The 18,519-nt window shown below is 46.0% G+C and overlaps 1 protein-coding gene and 1 long non-coding RNA gene across 2 annotated transcripts in view; one reads left to right on the forward strand and one right to left on the reverse strand.

The window, feature by feature from the left end:
* Positions 1–18,519, forward strand: part of LOC120917183 — a 124,672-nt gene that overhangs the window by 45,223 nt on the left and 60,930 nt on the right. The gene's annotated exons all lie outside the window — the stretch shown is intronic.
* SYT9 (synaptotagmin 9) overlaps positions 1–18,519 on the reverse strand; it is a 210,673-nt gene that overhangs the window by 33,794 nt on the left and 158,360 nt on the right. The window contains exon 4 of the mRNA XM_040328283.1: positions 1,038–1,158. Within this exon, the coding sequence (XP_040184217.1) occupies positions 1,038–1,158 (121 nt within the window). The remainder of the gene's footprint in view (positions 1–1,037; positions 1,159–18,519) is intronic.

Genomic DNA, 18,519 nt, shown 5'->3' on the forward strand with positions numbered 1-18,519 from the left:
TTTGAGAAGGGTGTCCCTGAATGGTAGTTTGGAAATGTGGTCACCCGGGAGAGATGTCCGTGCCAGAGGGGGGGGTCGAGGACCACTGCGGGGGCTTCGATCTGGGGTAAGTAATACATAATAGGCTAAAATGCTATACATACTAGCTCATTATGGATAAAGGACAATCCGCAACTCCATACATGCTTTTAAATCAGTCCGAATTTATTGTATCTCCATAAAAAATACAAGGTAGACGCGTTTCGACCGCAAAGGCCTTGTTCACAATACTAGCTCCTTATGCCTTTGTCTTGCAGGGTTTTCTGCTATTGTTTTATTTTTTTAGGGTTTACAATCGCTTTAAGTGTAGTGTTTCCATTGTGTAGGTGTAATGACCCTTATGAACGGGTCGATGTAATTACCGTATTTATCGGCGTATACCGCGCACTATTTTGCCCTGAAAATCAGGGCAAAATCGTGGGTGCGCGATATACGCCGATAACCGCTTTCCCGCCACGAGTTTGAATACTGCGCCGGCATATACCGAGCGCAGTACACTCGTGAATCTTCGGGCAGTCTCGGCGCCTCTCGCACTGACGTCCTGAGCGTACAGGACGTCAGCGCGACAGTTGCCGAGCCTGCCCGAAGATTCACGAGTGTACTGCGCTCGGTATATGCCGGCGCAGTATTTAAACTCATGGCGGGAAACGAGCGGGGAGGACGCCGCTGAAGGACGCCGGACCCGCCGAAGAGGACCCCCGACCCGCCAAAGAGGACCCCCGACCCGCCGAGGAGGACACGACCCACCGAAGAGGACACCGACCCGCCGAAGAGGACACCCGACCCCGCCGAAGACGGACGCCGGACCCGCCGAAGAGAACACCCGAAGCCGTAGAAGGACGCCGGACCCGACAAGGCCGCCGATGGACGCCGCGCAAGACACCAAAACTGTAAGTACAAAAAAACTAAAAAACTTTTTTTCCACAGGATAGGGGGCCACTTTAGGGGTGCGCGGTATACGCGGGAGCGCGTTATACCGCGATAAATACGGTACTCACCGGATGCCCCTGTGATATCCATGGCCTTGAGGTTTCTTGCCTTTATGATGGTGATGGTAAGTCTTCCCGCAGTAGGGAGGTAGCACAGCGAGAACATTAAATCTCCAAGGTCAACATTATCCTACCAAACAAAAAAATATATGAAAATATTAAAGAATGAAAAGTCAAATGAATTATATTATACACACACAGAAGTGGCTGCTTTAGAATCAAGACACAATGCAAAACAATAACACATTCCTATCAAAAGAAATACAGAAACAAAGGACTCCGAAGCTCATTTCTGAACATCATCATTCATTCCTGCGCTGAAAGGTTTAATCATCTGAGTCAGACTTTACATTAGTGACTGCTCAGAATCGCAAATGACAACTCACTGTATTATTTTATATCATTTATATTACTTTTATATCATATAAACAGACAGGTAGATAGATCCTTTGAATGTAATCGTTGGAATCATTTGTGATATTTAATTTGTAGTAGAACACATCCACAATAATCAAAAACAGTGCCCTAAGTCGATTTAAGTGGTAGTAAAAAAAAAGGGGGGCCCTGCAGATATATGCCATAATGTCCTATCTGTAAAACACAACCATCACAGCAGAAGCAGGTGGCAACCCTAGGCACACATGGACAATAAGATAAGAATGTGAAGAAATAATTCCGGACGGCTTCACTTCCAAAAATCCATTTATTGAAGCTTCATATGACAAGTGGTTGACAAATGGAGCAGGGGACAAAGCGGTAGACATGTTTCGTGCAAATATCAGCACTTAGAAGCTTAATATGACAAGTGGTTGACAGATGGAGCAGGGGACAAAGAGGTAGACATGTTTCGTGCAAATATCAGCGCTTAGAACCTAATATGACAAGTGGTTGACAGATGGAGCAGGGGACAAAGAGGTAGACGCGTTTCGCGCAAATATATCAGCGCTTAGTCATTACTAATCGCTGATATTTGCGCGAAACGCATCTACCTCTTTGTCCCCTGCTCCATCTGTCGAACATTTGTCATATGAAGCTTCTAAGCGCTGATATTTGCACAAAATGCGTCTACCTCTTTGTCCCCTGCTCCATCTGTTAACCACTTGTCATATGAAGCTTCAATAAAAGGATTTTTGGAAGTGCAGCCGTCCGGAATTATTTCTTCACGTTACACTGCATGCAAGCTGGGCTAGCACCTGACTAGTGTGTGTGGGGATTAACCAGAGATGCACTCACCTGGAACAGTTTTTCTTGTTTCAAATAAGATAAGATTTTTTTCACTAGAAAGGCGAAGCAACATTGCACAGGACTGCAAGGCAAAGATCACCGAGGTTCAAGAAGGTAAGTATTTGAGCTGGTGGCTCTACGTCGGCTCTCGCGCTGGCCACTAGGCCCCCCGCTCGCTCGCGACTCCCGTGCGTGTGCCCAGCGGGCACGATCGCCGCCGGGCACGCGCGATCGCTCGTTACAGAGCGGGGACCGGGAGCTGTGTGTGTAAACACGCAGCTCCCGGTCCTGTCAGGGAGGGAAATGCTGATTTTCTGTTCATACAATGTATGAACAGAAGATCAGTCATTTCCCCTAGTGAGGCCACCCCCCCTACAGTTAGAACACACCCAGGGACATACTTAACCCCTTCCCCGCCCCCTAGTGTTAACCCCTTCAGTGGCATTTTTATAGTAATCCAATGCATTTTTATAGCACTGATCGCTATAAAAATGCCAATGGTCCCAAAAATGTGTAAAACATTTCCGAAGTGTCCGCCATAATGTCGCAGTACCGAAAAAAAATCGCTGATAGCCGCCATTACTAGTAAAAAAAAAATATTAATAAAAATGCCATAAAACTACCCTCTATTTTGTAAACGCTATAACTTTTGCGCAAACCAATCAATAAACGCTTATTGCGATTTTTTTAACGAAAAATATGTAGACAAATACGTATCGGCCTAAACTGAGGGAAAAAAACGTTTTTTTATATATTTTTGGGAGATATTTATTATAGCACAAAGTAAAAAATTTAATTTTTTTTCAAAATTGTCGCTCTATTTTTGTTTATAGCGCAAAAACTAAAAACCGCAGAGATGATCAAATACCACCAAAAGAAAGCTCTATTTGTGGGGAAAAAAGGACGCCAATTTTGTTTGGGAGCCACCAGGGCTGGACTGGGACAACAATTTGGCCCTGGACTTCATCCAGACTGGCCCACTTTGACAGGTCTCTCCCACAGAGGCCGGACAACTCCCGCACCCCCCGGCCACCCAAGCCCTCTCTCCCCCTTCACTAGCCACTAGCCGTTCTACTTTATTAGAGTAGAACGGCTGGTACTGGTACTCTTATAGGCAGTACCAGTGGGGAAGCTAGACATTATTTCACCCGGGGCAAAAAATCAGTTCGGTGCCCCCCTTATGGGACAAGATTAGGCAGAAGTGAGAAACTCCCAGGCCATAGCTGTTGAGTCCGCTGTCTGTCCCCTCCCCCATGCTCCTCTGTCATCCCCCCTGCTCCTCTGATCCTCCCCCTGCTTCTTTGTTTCCCCCAGGTGAGCGCTGTGGGCAGGGAGAGGAGGTGAGCGCTGCGGGAAGGGAGAAACAGAGGAGCGGAGAGGGGCGGAGGTCCGCTGTCACTGATGCCGGCCCACTGAGCCATCGGCCCACCGGGAAACTCCCCGTAGTCCCAATGGCCAGTCCATCCCTGGGAGCCACGTTGCACAAAAAGTGCACAGCAATATGGCCCGGGGGTTAAGTGGTTAAAGAGCAAACTGTCTATAGCCTGGTCACAAAAAAAGTGGAACAAGACTTCCTAATAGAATAAATGGGGCTGTGGAACGCATGTGCACTTGAAGAGACTGCTTTTGCTGGAAAGGCCAATCACTGATGTGCAGGGCCACATAGCGCAGGTCACTGGATTGAGGAAGAGGGCAAATATTTGAGCTGATGGGTTGCACTCAGTTGGGTGGTGCCCAATGGTTAAAGGACAAATCGCTTAGAGCCTGGCGACAAGTTTACTTACTTTAAAAATCAGCTTCCAACATGCACTCTCTTCCACTAATATGAACTGATGTGAAGGAAATTCAGGAGACGCTATTAGAGATTGTGAATATGCGAAATCCTGTAACTATGGCACAGTCTATTCTAAGGCTGTTATGCCACTTTCAGACACACTCTATTTTGATCCATCGTGTAGCTGTTAAATAATTTCTCCCCATAAACCGATATTGTTAATAATGTCTGTGTTTCCACATCTCATAAGTCTTTTATAGAGATGCATGAGGTTCTATAGACAGAGCGCACGCTGACTGTTAACAGGATATTTCTAGAAAGCCCTACACATACTGCGCTTTGAAGTTAATGCCTGTGTGCTTTTGTGTAAATATTAAAATATGACCTGACAGAGCGGAATGCATTATTTCTGTTTATGCGATGTGGAATTTACATGAAAGATGCCAATCCTGCAGGCTTGTCTTGGAGCCCCTGGGAGGTCCAGCCTAATATGAGGAGCACTGCTGTGACAAGCCACACAGAATTCATGAAGGATTCAACATTTCCTTAAGGTTGTAAATCAGGTGCCGTCACAACCATTTACGCTGTATTTATCTGTTTACAAGTACACGTAAATCCCAACAACTTCCAGGGTAACCCATCAAAAACGATCAGGACTGGTTAAAGACGTAAGCAGGGCCGTCTTTAAGGCAGGGCAAAAGGGGCAGCTGTCCTGAGCCCTGTCATTGTTGTGGGGCCCAAAGCAGCTGCCTCATACTTGCCAACTATCCCAGTTTAAATTCCCTTGTCCCTTGAAGTTTTAGTCCTGTGCTGTGTCCTGATATCTCAGTGTGAAGTGCTGCTACTAATGCTGGCCAGCTCTGACCTATTGTTGTGTACAGATGACTCACCTGCAGATCCTCCTGGGCCAGATTCACAAAGAGATACGACGGTGTATCTACAGATACACCATCGTATCTCTGACGTAAACTGGTCCTATCTATGCGCCTGATTCATAGAATCAGATACGCATAGATAGGGCTAGATCCGACAGTGTTACAATGTGTTACATTGTCTGATCTTTTTTTCAATTTAAAAATGGCACCGCTGATTTACGATAAATAATATGTAAATCAGCGAGATACGCAAATTCACGAACGTACGCGGACCTGTCGCAGTGTTCTTACGTCGTTTCCGTAGCGGTTTTCCGTCGTATACTTACCCCTTCTTTTATCAGGCGCAGCCAATGTTAAGTATAGCCGGCGTTCCCGCGTCGAATTTGAATTTTCCTACGTCGTTTGCGTACGCCGATTCACAAACACGCGCGTCGCAAGTCCCGCTCACGTCGTAACCACTGACGTCCTAGTGACGTCAGTGGGAGCAATGCACACCGGGAAATTCCCCGGACGCATGCGCATTTAAATTGGCGCGGGAACGCGCCTGATTTAAATATGACACTCCCCTAGCCGCGGAATTTGAATTCCGCTGGGGGTTTTAGGATCCGCCGTCGCAAGTTTGGAGGTAAGTGGTTTGTGAATTAGCCACTTGCCTCCTAAACTTGCGGGAGCGGATCTTAATTCACGTAGAACGAGCGGATCTATAGATCCGCTGCGCTACGTGAATCTGGCCCCCTGTGTTTACATGTACATAACCACCATTCATATGTAAATGGCGGCATTATTTATATAAAAAAAAGTTGTGTGTTACCAGCGCCAAGATATAATCAATATTCTTATTAAGTCTTGCTGCAATAAAAGTACAACCTCAAAAGGTTGGATTTAAATTTGTGTATTTGTGAAGTAAATTGCGCTAACTTATATTTATATAAACATTTTACCACGACTGATCCTGTGAACTTGTTACTCAAAAAACAAAAAGTATGTACATATGTCTATGATTATTAATCAATGTGCAAACATCAACAAATAATGTGCAATAAATATCAATACAGTGCCCTGTGCCAAACTATAACATATGAATTTCTCAATCCATCAAAAAAATGTGAAATAAATCCAAAAAGATTTCAAATATGCTACTGTTACAATCCACAGATTGAATGTGCCCCAAAAAAGCTAGAAAAATGTATTATATACAAAAAATATATATAAATATATATATATATATATATATATATATATATATAAATAAAAAAAAAATATATATATATATATGTATATGTGCTAAGAAAGTCCTTAATAGATATTTCTTGCAGTAATGCTCAGCTATATTTCCACCTTCACCGCCGTCACCGGATAAAATGGCCACTCACCAGATTGACCCAGAAATCTGCCTTTGGTTGATATGGATAACCACTCCCTCTCTCAGGTTTATCAGCAATCACTCCCAATGTTTTGGCTGTAGTCTCGTTCTATATCCACTCATGTAACATATATCTAAAGGGAGGGGGTGGTGGTACAAAAGGTAATAGCTGCAGAGAAGGATCTGATAGGGTGGCTCGGGGAGAGTTAGGTGGGTGTGGGATAATCTTCCCTGAATAAATGAGTTTTTAGGGCTCTCCTAAAGGTGAAGAGGGTAGGGGCTGATCGGACATACCGGGGCAGGGAGTTCCAGAGGATGGGAGAGGCTCTGAAGAAGTCCTAAAGGCGAGCATGGGAGGAGGTAACAAGGGAGCTAAAGAGCAGGAGGTCCTGGGGGGAGTGGAGGGGGCGATTTGGTCAATATCTGCAGATGAGGTTGGTGATGTAGACGGGGGCGATGTTGTGAATGGCTTTGTATGTTATGGTTAGCATTTTGAATTTTACACGGTGGGGTAGGGGAAGCCAGTAAAGGGAAAATAGCAGTTAACCCTTGCAGTACAGAGGGACACCCACTACTGGTAAATGTTTTTTTATTCCCCAAATGTAATCTTCAAGGACAATTTACTGGTGTGGTAGTCACCTAACAAAATACTTACCTTCATCCCGACTTCTGAGTCCATCGCTGTCTTGCCTTGCAAAGCACTGCACAGCCTTTGCAGAAAGAAGTCCCAGTTGTGTGCCGATCCTACTTGGCATGTGTGCCACTTGGCCCATTCATTCCTATGACTGTTACCTATGTTTCCTCACTGCTGACTTGCTGCGGAGGGACATATGGGGCCAGATTCACGTAGGAGGGCGTAACTTTGTGCGGGCGTAGCGTATCCTATTTACGCTACGCCTCCGCAACTTAGACGGGCAAGTGCAGTATTCACAAAGCACTTGCACCGTAAGTTGCGGCGGCGTAGCGTAAACGGGCCGGGGTAAGCACGCCTAATTCAAAGTAGGCTGGTAGGGGGCGTGTTGTATGCAAATGAATCGTGACCCCACGTAAATGACGCGCCTAACGAATGGCGCATGTGCGCACATGCTCAATATCACGTTGAATTTACGCCCTAAGATACGCCAGGCCCAATGCCTGTGACGTGAACGTAACCTACGCACAGCCCCATTCACGTACGACTTACGTAAACAACGTAAAAAGATACGCTTGCCGACGTCAATACTTTGCATTGGATGCGCCTCATATAGCAGGGGTAACTTTACGCCGGACGTAAGCCTAACGTAAACGGCGTAGCGGGTGCAAGTACGTTCGTGAATCGGCGTATTTAGCTAATTTACATATTCAATGCGTAAATCTATGGAAGCGCCCCTAGTGGCCAGCGTAAATATGCACCCCAAGATACGACGGCGTAGGAGACTTACGCCGCTCGTATCTTGGCAACAGAGAGGCGTATCTGATTATATGAATCAGGCGCACAGATACGACGGCACAGATTCGGACTTACGACAGCGTATGTGGAGATACACTGTCGTAAGTCCTTTGAGAATCTGGCCCATGGACTCTTCAGTGTTCTGTCTGGTGTGCTGATGATTCTAATACATTCCTCTGAAAGAAAAGACAGATGAAATGACGCACAACATTATTGACTCACAATATCATCTTCTAAATGCACCACTTCTAGCCCTCCTCGTGTCATACGGAATTCATTTACTTTTAAATAGTCTAAATAGGAAGCTGGCGGTGCGCCAGTATAATGCACTGAAATGTTATTCTAGTGGAATAGTCTGCAAGTTCCACTTTAACAAAATGGGTTTCACTTTGCTGCATCCTGTGTGCCGCCACAGTGCTATTAGTCTATATGGTATTAGGTCTTGTTTTGGTTAGCAAGGCTGACACTGGTAAAGTAGATACTTTAGCAACTTGACAAGCCTGTCTGAATTCATTCCTTGACCTGTCACAATATACAGGAACAGCATATGTTCTCAAAAAAGTCCTTGCAATTGATGATAGAAGGTAGAACCTTTGAGCTCTGATCAATGGAATTTGCCTAGTCAGTAGGGTGACCATATTTCCAAACTGCAATTCAGGGACACTCATCTTTTGGGGGGGGGGGGGCAGGGGGAATTTGGCGGTGGGTTATTCGTAAGGTGAATGTGCCACCTGCCACCAGATGCAGTGCCGCTTGCCACCCATAGCCTTCCACCAGATGCAGTGCCACTTGCCACCCATAGCCTTCCACCAGATGCAGTGCCGCTTGCCACCCATAGCCTTCCACCAGATGCAGTGCCGCTTGCCACCCATAGCCTTCCACCAGATGCAGTGCCGCTTGCCATCCATAGCATTCCACCAGATGCAGTGCCGCTTGCCACCCATAGCCTTCCACCAGATGCAGTGCCGCTTGCCGCCCATAGCCTTCCACCAGATGCAGTGCCGCTTGCCACCCATAGCCTTCCACCAGATGCAGTGCCGCTTGCCACCCATAGCCTTCCACCAGATGCAGTGCCGCTTGCCACCCATAGCCTTCCACCAGATGCAGTGCCGCTTGCCACCCATAGCCTTCCACCAGATGCAGTGCCGCTTGCCGCCCATAGCCTTCCACCAGATGCAGTGCCGCTTGCCACCCATAGCCTTCCACCAGATGCAGTGCCGCTTGCCGCCCATAGCCTTCCACCAGATGCAGTGCTGCTGTCCCTTCCTTTGCATGAGCTGCGTGCGTAGAAGGAAAAGAGTGGAGTCACTATCTGGAGAGTGAAAATCACACCAGTGCTGCTTGCCGCTGGGTGTCGGAGAAGGAGGTGCGTGGGGACAGCAGTGCTGCACTAGGCCTGTCTGAGAGTAAATTGTCACTGGTTGCAAGATGCCAGGCAGGGCTGGCCCTAGCAATCAGTTTCCGGAAATGTGGATACTAGTTAGTAGGGGGTGGCTGTGTCCTCCATTTTATTCCGGGACACTGTATTGGGTGATGTCGCGATGTCGGCACCCAAAGCCGATCTCTCCCTTGGCTCTTGGGTGCTGCCTCCGCCATCTTCGGTAAGGGAATCAGGAAGTGAAGCGCCAGACGTGGCGTAGGTCACCGCGGTGATCTATGCCGAGAAGTGGGAGAAAATACCTATATTACACAAGATATCTGCTCCCTTCTCACTAATAAAAGGTGCCAAATGTGACACCGGAAAGGGGGAGGATTCTGAAAAGCGGAAGTGCCATTTTTGGGTGGAACTTCACTTTGAGGAATGCTCTGGAACTTCAGTACAACTTGCTTAGCACTTCTATATAAACTCTGGTATATACACTCCAGTCTTCTCTCCAGCACAAACTCTTGCTTAAGACCTCTTATTCTTCATTCCTCCAGCACTTTACATGCTGCAAACAGTTCCTCCTCCAGACTAGCTAGCACTGCATGGTTAAGCCTGACACGAATTTGGCCAGGCCTCAGTGAACTGCCTTTTGCGGGCAGGGACCTCGGGCCCCTGTGGTGTAGAAATAGTTAGCTGTCCTCAGCTCTCTTCAGGCCTTGCCAGCCAGCCTGGCTGCAATGACCTCTTTTTACGTCGTGAAAAACAGTCGTGTGTAGGCTTTAATGACGGGAAAAAAAACGTGCATGCTCATGTAACGCCGGGTTACTTCCAAGTACCGGTGCTGACAAAATTTAAGGGATAGTCAGAGTATAGGTGGCTCTGATTTAAATTTCAATTCAACAAAGGGGCTTCTGTTTCGGCTTGGCTGTACTGTGGGCCCATTCCGTTATGCTTGAGCCTGCTATTTCTCCTCCTTCTACATCTTCACCCTCTCCTGAAAGTTTTATTGTTTTACCTTGTTGGGTAAATAAAAGTGCAGGAGAAAGACACCTGCTGTGTGGACATTGCATTACTACGGCTCTCATCAACTACCCTAGACTGGGGAGTCACAGAGGTAACAGGCCATCCCATTCAATAACCAGCGGCTCCTTCGGGGGTGAGCGCTACACTCAGAGGCAAGCTATGAGACGGGAACACTTGTTCTGGTAAAACTAGCGTTTGTAATGGAGATAGCACATTCGTCACGCTATAACAGACTGAAAAGCACGAATCGTCTCTCGCCAAACTTTTACTAATACAAAATCAGCTAAAGCAGCCCAAAGGGTGGCCCCATCCGAATGGTACTTCCTCTTTATAGTGCCGTCATACGTGTTGTACGTCACCGCGCTTTATTCAAGCATTTTTTTTCACGATCGTGTGTATGCAAGGCAGGCTTGACAAGAATCACGTCAAGAAAAACTTTGTTTTTTTCCATGACATTAAAAACGGTCGTGTGTACGCGGCATTAGTCATAGATTTCATAAAAGCCTTCAGTGGGCATGTCTAGGGTCTGTCAAATATCCCCTGTGTCAGAAAAAAGGATATACTAAAGAACAGAATAAGGTTATAATAAAGAATTCTGAGACACAAAGGACCGTTCTCTGCAGCTATGAAAGAACTGGGGCTACTATATGATTTTAAAGGTTTTATTCTTTAAGCAAAGTGTACCTTTATGAATCAGGTACCTGAGAATCTTTTTAGAAATTCTAACTTGAAACAAATATTATTGTATCTATTTAATTATTGATTTGCTTGGTGAACCCCCTGGTACCCCATACATGGTAGAGTGTTACAAGTGTAACCAGTGTTCTGTATCTCTGTTTCCACATTATAGGCAGCCATCAAATAGATCTGTCAGTCTCATACTGAGAGGAGCTGAGAAGCACGTTCTCATTGTTAGGAACATAGGCTGCAAAGGTTATATGTAATGATGCAGAGTGCTTGATAGAGAGATGAGACTGGTTACTCTAAATTACAGTTGGAGACTTTTCTCCACTTCAGCTCAGCTAGTGTCTATGTACTTTCTCTCTGATATCTACTTCATAAGGGCTGGTGAGGTTGAGACTTTCTTCGGGCTTCTCAGCCAGCCATGTTTTAATCAACAAACTTCAGCCAACGTTCTTAAGCCACAACTTTATTTTTTCCTTTTGAATAGACTACGGAATGTTCAAAACACCTGCCATAACTTTTCATCTGTGTCCCATTAGTGAGCTTATCATTCCATTCTTTTTCTGTAGGCAGGGCCGCTGATAGAGGGGGACCACCAGTCCTCTTGTAGGGGGCCCAAGCACACAGGGGGGCCCACACAGGGAGGATTAGTGATGGACGACAATTGCAAAACACTTCCTCCAGCGGCTGAAAGCTGGACTCTCCCCCTTTCCCTGCTGTCAGCTTTTATCTGCTGAGAAAGACAGTTGTCCCTCACTAATCCCCCTCCTTGTGGCTCTTTGATCCAAGATCTCCAACTTTTTTATTTATTTTTTATTTACTCAGTTTTATCTTTTAGATTTAGCAGGAATTGTGTGAGTTACAGTATGTTGTATTTGTAAAGGAGGTTTTAGGCGCAGAGCCTAAAGTCTTACTGCACTTAAAGCTGTTCTCCACCCTAAAGTGAAGTCCCGCTGATCGGAACCCTCCCCCCTCCGGTGTCATGTTTGATACCTTTCAGGGGGGAGGGGGGTGCAGATACCTGTCTAAAGACAGGTATTTGCACCCACTTCCGGCCCGGCATTCACGGGCAAAAGACGGGCATTGCGTCACATCCCGTCGCCCCCCCGTTGTGTGCTGGCAACACTCGGCTCCCAGCACACAGTGGGAGCCAATCGGCGGGCGCGGCGCGACTCGCGCATGCGCCGTAGGGAACCGGGCAGTGAAGCCGCAGCGTTTCACTTCCTGGTTCCTTCAGCGTGGATGGAGGGGGGAGCAGCAGAGTGACGAGCGATCGCTCGTCATCTGCTGCGTACGCCGCTGGACTCCAGGACAGGTAAGTTTAAATATATTAAAAGTCAGCAGCTGCAGTATTTGTAGCCGCTGGCTTTTAATATTTTTTTTTGGCGGAACATCCGCTGCTTCTCTGCTTTTGTTTTTGTCTATGTTGTATTGCTAATAATTTTGTTGTGCTGTCAGGAAATCTGTACAGGGCCCCACGATTTCTATCAGTGGCCCTGTCTGTCAACAGGAAGTAAGAAAAGATCTCTTCAAAGTGATATTTGCCCTTATTGGAAGAAGGGTCTTCTTTGGAAGATGCCCCCTCTATTCCTGTTAATGTGACAACTGATATTTTTGGACAGTGGACATCAGGGCAAATACAGAGAAGAAATCTCCATAACATGGGCACAGACATCAATAGAAACATCACAGTGGTTCTAATGCCGCGTACACACGACCGTGTTTAATGTCCTAGAAAAAACAAAGTTTTTCTCGACGTGATTCTTGTCTAGTCTGCCTTGTATACACGCGATCGTGGAAAAAAAAATGCTTGAGCAAAGTGCGGTGACGTACAACACGTACGACGGCACTATAAAGGAGAAGTTCCATTCAGATGGCGCCACCCTTTGGTCTGCTTTTGCTGATTTCGTGTTACCGCATGTTAGTAAAAGTTTGGTGTGCGACGATTCACGCTTTCAGTCTTCGTGACGAATGTGCTATCTCCATTACAAACGCTAGTTTTACCAGAACGAGCGCTCCCGTCTCATAACTTGCTTCTGAGCGCACGTTTTTTTTCCCGTCGTTAAAGCCTACCCACGACCGTTTTTCACGACGTGAAAAACAACAAGAAAAAATTGAGCATGTTCTAAATTTTAAATGCCCATTTTTCACATCGAGAAAAATGCCCTGGAGCCTACACACGGTCGTTTTTAATGACAATTTAAAAAAATTTCATTTTTCACGTCATGAAAAACGGTCGTGTGTACGCTGCATACAGTAAGACTTCAGAATTGTTCTGATAGGCTGCTAGGGGAGGGAAAAATTAGGATGACGAGCTGCGGTTTCCCCACCTAAAGAAGGGCATGCAACCTTTCACGGCTGAACATTCATCAGGTGGTACCCCTGCCGAATGCAATCCATTTAAGTCTTTGGTTCCATGCCGAAACGCCCTACAACTGTATGAAATGCACAATGTTTCAGCATGGTGGTGCTGCATTTATAGGTTTAAAGAGTCAGTAAGGTGCTGATATCTCCTCTTTGCCACCTGTCAAATGCCTCTGAAAATCAATTCACCAAACCTCCCCTTGATCCACGCAAAGTCCCACCTTGTATCTTTTGTCCTGTTGTGTGTGCTTCTGCAGAAGTGGTTAAATTAACTGCAGTTGTGATCACCGTTAAAAAAAAAAGTAATAGCATTCTGCTATTGATCAAGGGACAATGCTTAACTGATGAAATGGTGTTTAGTAAACACTGTGCTGTTATGAAAATCTGCCATTCTGACAAGTCACTGCACTCAAAATTATAGCCAGGAAAGGGGGGGGGGGGGGGCGGTTTTGGGAAACAAGTGAGCGGCCTCTCCCCTCCTGGACTATACCAGGCCAAGCAACTTGTCTCCATGTTGATAGGGACAAGGGCCTCTTCCCCACAACCCTGGCTGGTGGTTGTGGGAGTCTGTTGGCAGGGGGCTAATCGCAATCTGGAATGCCCCTTTAACAAGGGGGCCCCCAGATCCTGGCTCCCCCAATGTGAATGAGTATGAGTACGAGGTTCGTCCCCATCCTTTCCTGGCCTGCTCGGATAAGGGTCTGGTATGGATCTTGGGGGGGGGGGACAACAACACGCCATGTTTTGATAAATTGTTGCGTGGGAGTTCCCCTCAAAATCCATACCAGACCTAAGGGTCTGGTATGAATTTGGAGGGAAGACCCCACACTGTTTTTTTTTTATTATTTTTGGACTATGGGATTTGTAGTGTGCATAGAGCAGTGCACATGACCACAACTAATGTAACAAATAAATGGAGGTGAATGAAAAAAGGAGAGGTTGGGAAGCTCATTGCGGATGTTACAAGAAGGCCGAAAAACACAGTAAGAAATAAGTTCATGAAAAATAAATTATAGGGTCATTGAATACTGGATGTGTATGGATGATTTCTAGAGAAAAGGGGTACTGTTTAATGTCACTTTAAGTTAGCTAATAAAAGATTTCACCTAAACTCCAAATTTTCTGCAATAATCAATACTTAACATGGTACAATACACTACTAGTGAAAAGTGCTTTTTCCAAGAGTCTTTAAAAAAAATTGCAAGACTGTAAACAATGCCATTTAATAAACCCTGGAGAACGTTTTCCATATTTTAGTTGTCATTTAGTTGTAATCCTTCATATTCATGTTACCTATATGATGACAAGACAAGGCAAATCAAACCTGCTCCTTTGTCACATGGGGTAAAAAAGTAGACATTTTTTGTCTCGGAGAATAGGTGCAGGAACTCCCCACTTCGGAGTCACTTCTTGTCTCCACCCCCTACCCCCCCTACCCAGGGACGGATTTGCTCTCCCTGCCGCCCCAAGGCCAGGTTCCACAATGCACCCCCTCCCTGCCAACCGAACCCCCCCCCCCCAAATCAATGGAGAATGTGCGGCACAGTTAGTTCAAATATGGTTTGTTTGTTTTTTTTACTTTTTTTATCACTTTTTTTATTTATTTGTAGCTTGTCGCTTACTTTTTTTAATTTTTGTATAATTTTCTTATTATTTTTTATTTTATTAATTTAATTATTATTTCTTTTTATTTATTTGTTATCAATTTTTTTTCACTTAACTTTTTTGCTATCACACAGGAGAATTTTTTTTCCTGTGTGATAGCAATTGGAGGTGACATGTTCTCTTTATTGACCCTGTCACCTCCAAAATAGGAGTCCTAGCACTGTGCTAGAACTCCTGTCACAGCTGAGATGGGAAGAGCACAGCTCTCCCCTCTCACTTCATACATCGGAAGCAGGGACAGGAGACAGACTCGGTGGCCGGGGGAGGGCGGAGTCCCGAAGACAGAGCCAGCAGAGAGAGGTATGTGGGGTGGGGTGGGAGAGGGGAGGATTGACAGAAACACATGTTTTATAAGTGATTTCGGCGACATCGCCGCAATCACTTGTTAACGAGCGAGCGGATTCCCCCATAACTTACCGCCCTTAGCTGTATGTGACGGGCGTCGGGGGACTCCATGCCACTGCCGCCCCAAGACCTGGCCTCAGTGGCCTTGTGGGAAATCCGGGCCTGCCTCCACCCCTACCCACCACTGAGCACCGTTCCTTGGTTCCATCCCCTAACCCAAACCACCACTACCCACCACTGAGCACCGTTCCTTGGTTCCATCCACTACCCAAACCACCCCTACCCACCACTGAGCACTGTTACTTGGTTCCATCCCCTACCTAAACCACCCCTACCCACCACTGAGCACCGTTCCTTGGTTCCATCCCCTACCCACCACTGAGCACCGTAGCTTGGTTCCAACCCTTACCCAAACCACCCCCTACCCACCACTGAGCACCGTTCCTTGGTTCCATACCCTACCCACCTCCCTTTTTAGAGAATATAGAGCCAAGTATCATTTTGTGGTGCCAAGTAATTTGTATAGAATTTGTTAATGGTAGTAAGAAAAGTAGTAAAATAGATCCCTCACAGCCAGTAGCAATAGACCCCCCCCCCCCAAAGCAACAATAGATTCATCCAGTAACAATAGACCCCCCCAGCAACCATGGACCTCCACAACAAAATTCCACCCCAGCAGCGACAACAGATCTCACAGCAGCCAGCATCAAAAATAGACTCTCCAGCAGCCAGCAATTACAGACCTCTCCGTCAATAGTAGATCTCTTTCAGCAATAATTGACCCTCCAGCAACAATAGATCACCCACCAGCAACCATAGACCCCCTTACAACAATAGACCGCCACTCAAAAATAAATCTGCTCAAGCAACAATAGATCCCCCATCAGCCAGCATTAATAGACTCTCCAGCCCATCCCAGCACCCCTTGCCATTACATACATTCAGTGCTGGAGGTGTTGGAACTGTGGGCCAGATTCACAAAAGAGATACGACGGCGTATCTCTGTTTCTATCTATGCGACTGATTCATAGAATCAGTTACGCATAGATAGCCAGAAGATCCGACATGTGTAATTGTTTTACACTGTCGCATCTTAGGATGCAATACCGCGGCCGCCACTGGGGGGAGTTTGCGTCGTAAACCAGCGTCGGGTATGCAAATTAGGAGTTACGGCGATTCCCGACGGATTTTCACATTCGCTACGTCGCCGCTAGTCTAGTTTCCCGTCGCAAAGTTAGTCGGTTTTTGTTGGTGCCCTAACTTTACACAGCAATCGTATTGCTGTATAAAGTATGGCCGTCGTTCCCACGTCGAAATTTAAAAAATAACGTCGTTTGCGTAAGCCGTCCGGGAATACGGAATTACGCTACGCACGTCGCCGTTCGAAAAATTACGTCACTTCGCGCAAAGCACGGCGGGAGTTCGGAAACGGAGCATGCGCGGTAGGTCCGGCGCGGGAGCGTGCCTAATTTAAATGGCACACGCCCATTTAAATTGGCCCGCCTTGCGCCGGAGGCCGCCGGCGTAGGTTTTCATTGCAAGTGCTTGGTGAATCAGGCACTTGCGATGAAAACTTGCGGCGGTGTAACGTATCTACGATACGTTACGCCGCCGCTGCCCTACGTGAATCTGGCCCTGTGTTCCTCCACGTCCCCACTGAAAAAAAGCCCTGGACATGAGTTTATTGGTTTTCACATGCTTTGTCTTTTTGTCTTGAGCTCTTCTTTAAGCATAACTTGTATTGGATTCTGAGAAAGGTGCCAAGGTCTACACTCCTTGGTTTACCACAGGGGGGAACCTAAATATCCCATGCTAAGCATGCATCCCCACATATAACAGTGCAGAGACTTGGTGATAGGTCATTCAAGGATTGACCACTACATTGGGGGACCCAAGTGGTGCGAAGGACGTGTGTTTGCCCCATAACACAAAGTCTGGGTTTTTCAGTAGATTCCAGCAGTGCACTGACGATAAAATTGTGGTACTACAGCGCTATTATGTAAAAAATTACAAGTGAAAGTACTCCAACAAAAATTAATAAATGATAAAAGTTGCGTATCTAACGGTGAACCAAACCAATTGTGAATAATAAAAATGATGATAGCGCTAATATCAACTAATGTGAGTACAGGCTCATGTAAGGTTGCCGCTCAGTTCGATGGTCTCCTCACTAGGATCGAGTCCCGTCACATAGGCTCCTCCCCCACGCGTTACGTCACTTGTCACGTGACTTAGTCATGGGTCACTACGTCTCTCTTTTACATGTCGCTGGAGCGAGTTTGAAATATCTGGTGCTGCTGATCTCTTTGAAGCAGTGTTTTTTCCTATCTCAAGCAGCAAAAGGGAAGCGTTGGCTGCTTGTAGGACTTCCTATGTGATTTACTATTGCTTTTTCACTTAACCCTTTGTGGACTCACTGAATTTTTTTTGTGTCATTTTTTTTGTGTGATTTATATTCAGCCAAGGGTGTTTCAATTGAATCATCACCAGTTATATAATTTTATTTTTATATCTTATATTTATTTTATCACTAGTTATTGTGTTTATCACTGTTATTTGCACAGGTTGTCAACTGTACTCACATTAGTTGATATTAGCGCTATCATCATTTTTATTAGTGCACTGACGATGTGGATGGTGCTGTGAAGGTAAGATATTACACTACAGGGCCCCTGCTGTCTAGATTCATACGCTTTAGAAGAAGTCAGTACAGATTTACTTTAATCACAAGATAAAGACCACTGATTGAAAACAATTTAGGTCTTTGCTCAGCTTTCAGCATGCTCAATCCTCCCCCTGTATACGGCATGCAGAGAGTATAATTATGATGAAAACGTCTCTTGATTTCCAAGCAAACCAAAACATGCTAATGTTTGCTGTAAACATGAAAACAATCGCTGAAGGTGATGCCAATCGAGGTTGTTTTTTTCTTTTTTAAATCTGAAATGAAACCTCTAGTCTTTGAAAATACTGCTGCGATGTCACCTAGCAAGCCAGTAAACACAAAGGCCTGGATTCACAAAGCACTTACGCCTACGTATAACAAGTTACGCTGACATAAGTGCAAATGTGCGCCATCAAATCTGTGCGCAAGACCAACAAACAGAGAAGCGCCTAAAACCAGGCTACACCCCGCCGAGATATCTTGCTTACGCCGGCGTAGGGTGGGCGCACATTTAGGCTGGGAGCATGGTGCCGCTCCCATTGATTAGTCATTCAAACATGCAAATGAGGATAAAAAAAGGCGATTCAAGAACCTGCGTGCCCCCGATGCAGGCTACGAGAGGTGCGCGTAAGTTCTACGTCCGGCGTAAAGTTAAGCCCCATAAAGTTAAGCCCCATCTGCGATCCACCAATCAAAACCTCCTCCAGATACCCA

Source organism: Rana temporaria, chromosome 11 (assembly GCF_905171775.1).
Source record: "Rana temporaria chromosome 11, aRanTem1.1, whole genome shotgun sequence".
NCBI classification, from domain to species: domain Eukaryota; kingdom Metazoa; phylum Chordata; class Amphibia; order Anura; family Ranidae; genus Rana; species Rana temporaria.